The following is a 7,686-nucleotide window of genomic DNA, read 5'->3' on the forward strand; positions in this document are numbered from 1 at the left end:
ACAAAATGCTATGTTATCCTTTTAACATTCATGTTAGAAAATATGTCCATTAATAATAGACATTTGAAATATCACAAATATAATTTTTTTAAACATAATTTGCGTAGCATGTGTGTAAATGTGACTTTTAACCTATTATCATAACACCGTACAACTAAACAGCATGTGACGCAATAGGACACCTGTCTGGGTACAGTTGATACACAGTGTCTCAACCGTACCCCACTGACATACTCGCATAGATAGTTTCTCTAGATTATGCAAAGACCTTGCATGGCACAATATCATAAAATAGGTCTATTTTTAGAGCACAGAGTAACGTTTGCAATGATATATGTGAAGTTTAACAGTCATAAAAGGATAATAAGCTATTCATTGTGGAAGGGACATGGTGAAAAAAAAAACTTTTGCCGATATCTTTGGAGTGGAAGGACGCACACCTTTCAAATTTTCCACGATCAAAGAGAATGCTAATACGCATGTGTGGAGCAAAAATCAACTGTACACATGTCCCAAATGTACTCAGTCTACCCTACACAATAAACATGTCTATCAAAATGATCTCAAAGGAGGCTTTTATTAAGCAAGTCAAGGAGTGAATTACTCATCCACTGTTAAAAAAATACTTTAGCTGGGTTTCCACAGGCAGGGTCACAATTATCTACAGTGTATGAAGCTAAAGGTTTTTGGGTTAAGGTTCATAATGTAGAACATTTTTAACATTGTATGCTGTATGGGCATAGGTAGCTAGCAAACAAGGAATACGTTGCTATGGGGTATCCTATTTATTATTTTAGGATTTTTTTGTTTGCCCCAGTGAAGCATTTCTATTAATATAACTGATTAAGTAGTCAAACTCATTCCATATCAGTAGAATAGTGTGGTACAGAAAGTCTATGTCCATAAAACAGGTTCTGAATGAATTATGCTACTGATACCTAATGGTCAAAAGCAACAGCAAAATTAATAGGTCAATATTATTAAATTGCAGACAAAGATTTTGAATAGGTTGGCTTGTACACTATATTGCCAAAAGTATGTTTGGGCAATATAGTGTATGTTTGGTGCAGTAGGGGTCCCAACCTCATATTCTTTCATAGGGCCCAAAATTGCTAGTGGCACCCCTGTGTATGCCATTCAAAATAAAGTTGGTACAGAGAGAAACTGGGGAGGGACTAGGAGAGAAGAAATAGTGATGACAAGATTAATTTAAACAGAAATACGCTATTAAAGTTTGTTTACATTGCAGTTTGTTTACATGCATTTTACCTTGTCGTGGCTGTTTTCAGGCAGAACCTTTAATGTTGTCATATCACACAACTGTATAACACAATTCTGTGTCATTTCTGAATGGATCGAGCGATTTGTGCTGTTTATCTCTTATAAATCGTGGCGGAAGCGCAGCGCTGTGCGGGAGACGGATCCCGCTCAGCTTTAACGCGTGGCTGGCGGATGCACCGGGTAGCGCCGCTTCACACTTTTGGAGTACTTGCTTTTTGCAGTTTCGCGTGGGCTGTAATTTAAAAACAGCGCCTAATATGAGGTCTCCCTCGCTTCGGCGATCGACCCACCGGGAATGTCCCGGTGCTCCCGATGGCCAGTAGCTACATCTGGCTTACATGAACTTCCTCAAGAAATTAATTAGTAAACATAATTTACGAAAAGTAACCCGCCAAATTGGCTAGTGATTTGACAGCGTTACCCGCCACAGCTGGCGGGTGTTTATTTCAAACCCTGCATATATTTAATTTTAAATTGCAGAAGTTATGAAGAACAGAGGAGAAGTATGATGGAAGAATTAAGAAGAGATTGGCAGGGGCAGGTATTAAGGATATACTGCAAAGTGGTGTGATTAGACAAAGCAGGAAAAAATATTTGTAATTTCTTAATTAGAACGTGTCTTATGAGGAGAATATGATCGCGGAAAACAAGCTGGAGGAAATAAACTGGAATAACGTCTCAGGAGAATAATCCAGAAGATGGCGGTAATGCAACGCTCTTGGATGCAAGCCGCCGTTAAACCTCAAAGAAGAAGAAGAGGAAGTATCCCGCTGCATTGTGGGTGAGAGACAAAAGCGGAGCCGCGCCATTTTTTTTGTGTGTGTTCCGAACTGAAATCAAAAAGCTGCGTTTGGTGACGGTTTGAATCATTTTCTCCTGTTGGTTTAGAAGACAATAACGAGTTATTGTTAAAAATGGGACGAAAGAAGAAGAAGCAATTGAAGCCCTGGTGCTGGTATCCTTTTCATTTACCAATGCGGCCTGTTCAGTGCCGTTACAGCAGCGTGATCGTGAATTTGAGCGCATGCTGTCAGTTTCACATTGCAGTCATTTATTACATGTCAGAAGAAAAACAGAAACCTTTATATTTCATATTGGTGCCTTTTCTTTTCTTAATGCCATTTAGTAAATCTTGTTCATTAGGGTTAAGGGCGTATTTTTGACAATAGCTGTGTCTCGCTTTCGCATCAGACAGCGTATTGGGCATCATAGGCGCTTTCTGGGCTGTAATCATCTATAACCGCAGTCAGATGCTTATCTCACTATTATCAGCACATTTATTTGTTCTTTACGCTGCAGTTCGATCTGAAGCTCTTGTATTTCTTTCTCTTCATAACGTTCTCTCCTCTTCCTCAGTGTGATCCTTAATCAGACTTCCAGGTATTGCAACAGAGATTTCGATGATGAAAAGATTCTCATTCAGCACCAAAAAGCCAAACATTTCAAATGTCATATATGTCACAAGAAGCTGTACACCGGTCCTGGATTAGCCATACACTGCATGCAGGTATGGACAGTGGTGATGTGTTTACTGATACATTTGCTTTGACGTTTGGTAAAGGTTGTTGAGCTATTTAATCTGTATTTTAAAGGTGCACAAAGAAACAATAGACGCAGTTCCTAATGCTATACCGGGAAGAACAGACATAGAACTGGAAATCTATGGCATGGAGGGTATTCCAGAAAAAGACATACAAGATCGGAGAAGAGTACTTGAACAAAAGTCACAAGGTATGGTCTTATATTTCTTAGACAAACTAATTTGTGTAGAAACTATTTATAAGATTATTTGTGACAGAAATATAAACTTGTTTTGTTATCCGAGCAGAGAGTCAGAAGAAGAAGCAGGACCAGGATGATTCTGATGAGGACGATGATGATGATGAAGCTGGACCTTCATCATTTCAGCAGCCTGCTTCTCAGCCTCAGGCTGCGTACATGCCCCCAATGACCCAGGCGGGCATGCATCCTGGTCCTCAGGCCCAAGGCATGCCACGTGCTGGCTATGCAGGTGTGCATGTCAATAGTTTAAAATAGCAAAGTAGTTTAAATACTTCTCAAACAAAAGTGTGCCCCATTAATACTGCATATCTCTTCCTAAAGGCATGCCACCTATGTTGACTGGCATCCCACCAATGATTCCTGGGATGCCACCAGTAATGCCAGTCATGCTACCTGGGTAGGTCTTAATTTTCAGTTACAGAATTACAAGCTGATATATTATATGGTCCAGTGATTTATCTTTGGTCCTGTTTTGCATAGCATGATGCCAATGAGAGGAATGATGCCCCCAGGTCCAGCAATGCCTCCGATGATGCCCGGCATGCCACCAGGTCAGTGTTGTTAACAATTATTGGTGATAAATTACTTAAAGCCCAGTTCATATTAATAATAAACAGTCATTATGTTTATTGTTGCACTGAAATTAATTTATCGAAACCAAACTTAAAGTATGTATGTTGGTAATAGGGTATTTAAACTCTTTGTGCTGTTCAGGTTGTCTTATTCTCAGGTAAATTAAACTGCTTTATTTGATTAACAGTTTTGGTCAATTATTTTTTAGCCCTGCAAAACTATTGTGGCCAAGCATTGATTTTGCTGTTTCAACTGGATATTTTTGTTTGTCAAAATTTTGGTGCATGAGTAATTGTTTGTGTAAGCATAGTGGTTTCGTTATTGATAATAGGCATTTTTTACATCAGCTTGAGAAAAAAAAAATGCTAGTCAACCGGTTGTGGTAGTTGATCATTTTCTTGTTTTTAGGAATGCCACCTCATGTTGCCAGGCCTGGCATGCCTCCTATGGCACCTGCAGCCCCTATCACTGCTCCTAGAATGGCCAGCAGACCAGCTGTACCTGCCACACAGTCCGCTGCATCCAAACCTCTCTTCCCCAGCGCTGTGCAGGTACTGAATATAGAACCAGACTTATTTGCTGAGTATGTGTAGCCACTGTTTGTGAATAAATAAACTTAAGGGATCATCAAAAAAGGTATTGGATTTAAAGAAACAATCAAAAGTTAGTAGTCATTGTATTAGACAAGTTTTTTTTCTTTTGACAAATACAGTGCCAGTAAAGGACAATAGCTAGTGTCACAGCAAAATAAGAATTTGTATGTTTAAGGTTACGATAACTTGCAATTGGAGGAGTACCCTTATAGAGATAACGTTATACCTTATCTTCCACTAAAAAGTGGTCAGTTTGAGGGTGCTGCCCTAGTGACAAGTTGTTCTACGCCCAAAGGTGCAGTTTTTGTGAGAATATATGGTAAAGGGTCTGTATCTTCTTTTTCTGTAAAAACAGATCTTGCCACTAAAGAGACTAACTGAATAAATTCAAGGTTCAGTTTTCTTAGGGAGTCAAAGGAAACTGTTATTGTTATCCTTTCTCTCTGTGCTTCAGATGGGGACTGGTGTTGCGAGCCCCAGCGCAGCCCCTGCGAGTGCAGAGACACAGTCTGCCTCCTCTAAGCCTCTGTTCCCTAGCTCTTCCCAAGTACGCACTAGTTTGTGTGCTTCTCTTTACATCAGCACAACATGCAGATCAGACATGCTTGTCTCTGTCATTTAGTAGATATGCACATGCATATAAAGCTGTGTTGATATTTAGGTAGATATTTAGTTGGTTGGTGTTTTGATTCATTTCTTCATGCATGCATATGCTTTTTGCATTGGGCATGTTAAATATACATTATTTGTAATTGTCTTATTTTAAACAATTTTTTTGTGGCAAAGAGTTTTTGTACTACCTATAATACCCTCTTTGGACTCAGTGTTGCCAGATTGGAAACGTCCAGGCATCGTACCAGAAACTCAAAATTATCGTATTTGGAAGAAAATTATCATACACAAGTCAAACATACAGAATACAGTTATTTTTCTACCAACAACTTTTTGACACGACCTGCAGATTACCACAATAGATAAATAAGTAGGCGTATCTTAGTGGAAAGGACCAAACTCCACCTCTGAGTCACTGTCATTGGAAGCCTGTGTGTTGCCAGATGTTGAGGGTGGGGGTCCTTTTGTGGTACAGATTTTATGCCTTCGTGGACCGCAACATACTGCTCATTGACTTAAAAGCAGGGCACCCTCCCGCATTCTTAAAGGGTCATTAAACCCCAGACTACTTTTTCTGAGATTTTAGCAGAGGTGTTTGTGTTTCACATAATAGAAGACAATGTTAGCATCTGATCATTTTAACTGTTAGAGAAAACTGGTTAATTTTAAGCTTTTTCGCGCTATTTTCATCTTCCGGGTTTAAAATCTACATCGTGTTGACGTCACAATTTGTGACGTGGCAAAGGACGATAGTTCATCGATGACGCGTCGGTGTCTATTAAATTATGCATGAGACTGCGCGTTCTTATCGGTTCTTATCCTATGAGAAGACGCTTCGCATAATTATTTACAACAGCATGTGCTGATTTGCTATGACAGACGCTTCAGACAGTGAGATGACATCGCGCACATTAACCGAGAGAAACATTCATGGATCGGAGGAGAGTGTTGTTTTTTTTTTGCTTTGTAATAAGAGTTCGGCACAAACGCGATTCATTCATTTAGTGAGTGTAACCGTTTTTACAGCTCCGTGACACAACCCGTCAAAAGCCTTATATAAACGCCGCAGAATAAGCCTTAAATATTATCAGAGGTGCAACAGCGCGTTCATACATGTTTTCGATGGAGAGTGCAAATGGCTGTGCATTTATTTGTGTTTTTAACTCGATGGGAGTGAAATTAAACTGTCTGAACACGAAGCTGTGTGTGTTGTCTGTCTCCCCTCTTCCCCCTCCACTCTGCTGCGCACCACGACCACTTTTTTAGCATTTTTTTTAAACTGTGGTGAGAACTAACCAGTGCTGAAACGGGGTTTCATGACCCTTTAACACACTCTAAGGTGTGCACAATCAATGAGTATAAGAAGCCTTATGATTAAAGCCACCATCATTTGAAGTGTCACAAAATTCTGAAATTATCGTATGTTATGGGATGTTTTTCATTATTGATCATACATCGTACAGAGGTCAAGATTATAGTACAAATACTATAATTATCGTACATCTGGCAACACTGTTTGGAGTTTAGAGGTTATGTAGATGATGATGATTTGGCAGTGTGCACTGTGATTGGGGGAGGACCTTTCACTTAATTGCGAACAATTTGAAAACGTTGCTTTAATTTCAGGCGCAGCAGACGGTATTAGGACTGTCATCAACCACCTCTGATTCTCCTAAGGTGACATTCCCAGCCTACACCCAGCCTTCCTCCACTCCCTCTGTTGCTGCCTCCTCCAGCACTGTGGCCAAGCCCCCTGCCACAGTCACAAGTAAGCCAGCCATCCTCACCACCTTGATTGCTGCCATTGTGTTGCTGCACCCTGATGAGGATATCTCGCTGGTGAGTGTTTGAGTTTTGCTCTAACTACTTTTTTTGACAGTAAGTAATTGTGAATGCATTAACTGGTATTATGAAATATTGCTGAAGCACAAATGAAAGAGTTAGCTGATGTTGTGAGAATACATGCAGTCCAAAGTGTGTTCTTGTTACTGCACGTGTCTGATTTCATTGTCATTGTCTTGGCCCCAATTCAGGAAGAGAGACGGGCTCAGCTGCCTAGGTACCAGAGGCTAATCCCTCGGCCTGGGCAGACTGCAGCAGCTGCTGCCTCGGCTCCACCTAGTGGAGCAGTGGGAGGAATGATACCTTCCCAGCAGGTTATACCTCCTCAGCAGCCTGGAATGAGGCATCCCATACATGGTAAGATTGTGTCTGTAAATATTGTATTATAATTACTGTTTAAGGTTAAATTTAAATTAGATTTTATTTTTTATTCAGTTTTTACTCCTATTTATTATTGGTATTTTAAATACACATTTTGAGATTTTTTTCATCATGAGTTTATAAATTGAGCTCAGTTATACACAACACAATAAAATTGCTTGATTTTCCATAAACGCAGTACACATAGCAAGGTATTTTTTTTATATATATATATATTTACATTTAGACATTTAGCAGACGCTTTTATCTAAAGCGACTTACAAATGAGGACAATGGAAGCAATCAAAATCAACTAAAGAGCAAGTCTCAGTTAGCTTAAAGGGTTACGGACACCTTGGCAATTGAATCGCCATTGGCTAGTAAATTTTTTAGTTTACTCGCCAGACTGATATACCATATATGCATGTGTGTGTGTGTTTTAAATATATATATATATATATATAAATATAAATGTTTGTACAATGGCACAGCTTTTTAAATATCTGAAAGTACTACATTCTTAACATCAGTCAGTCAAGCATTATATGATAATCAAGTATTATTTAATGGTAGAACTTTAGTAATTAGAATTAAAACCATGTATGAATGCATATTAGTCATTTTAACTGAACTTAGGACTGGT

At 39.3% G+C, this 7,686-nt stretch overlaps 1 protein-coding gene across 3 annotated transcripts in view; it reads left to right on the forward strand.

Moving 5' to 3' along the window:
• The first annotated feature begins 2,055 nt into the window (after positions 1 to 2,055).
• LOC107710013 (BUB3-interacting and GLEBS motif-containing protein ZNF207-like) overlaps positions 2,056 to 7,686 on the forward strand; it is a 10,063-nt gene continuing 4,432 nt past the window's right edge. For 2 of the 3 annotated variants that reach the window (XM_016514689.1, XM_016514690.1), the window contains exons 1-10: positions 2,056 to 2,236; positions 2,662 to 2,788; positions 2,874 to 3,012; positions 3,110 to 3,292; positions 3,385 to 3,460; positions 3,544 to 3,614; positions 4,045 to 4,187; positions 4,684 to 4,776; positions 6,468 to 6,680; positions 6,875 to 7,040. In XM_016514689.1, coding sequence (XP_016370175.1) covers positions 2,196 to 2,236; positions 2,662 to 2,788; positions 2,874 to 3,012; positions 3,110 to 3,292; positions 3,385 to 3,460; positions 3,544 to 3,614; positions 4,045 to 4,187; positions 4,684 to 4,776; positions 6,468 to 6,680; positions 6,875 to 7,040 — 1,252 coding nt within the window. In that variant the 5' untranslated portion in view covers positions 2,056 to 2,195. The remainder of the gene's footprint in view (positions 2,237 to 2,661; positions 2,789 to 2,873; positions 3,013 to 3,109; positions 3,293 to 3,384; positions 3,461 to 3,543; positions 3,615 to 4,044; positions 4,188 to 4,683; positions 4,777 to 6,467; positions 6,681 to 6,874; positions 7,041 to 7,686) is intronic. The other variant, XM_016514691.1, reaches the window with a different exon arrangement.

This window comes from Sinocyclocheilus rhinocerous, unplaced genomic scaffold, assembly GCF_001515625.1.
Source record: "Sinocyclocheilus rhinocerous isolate Xijiao unplaced genomic scaffold, SAMN03320098_v1.1 scaffold3614, whole genome shotgun sequence".
Taxonomy (NCBI): Eukaryota; Metazoa; Chordata; class Actinopteri; order Cypriniformes; family Cyprinidae; genus Sinocyclocheilus; species Sinocyclocheilus rhinocerous.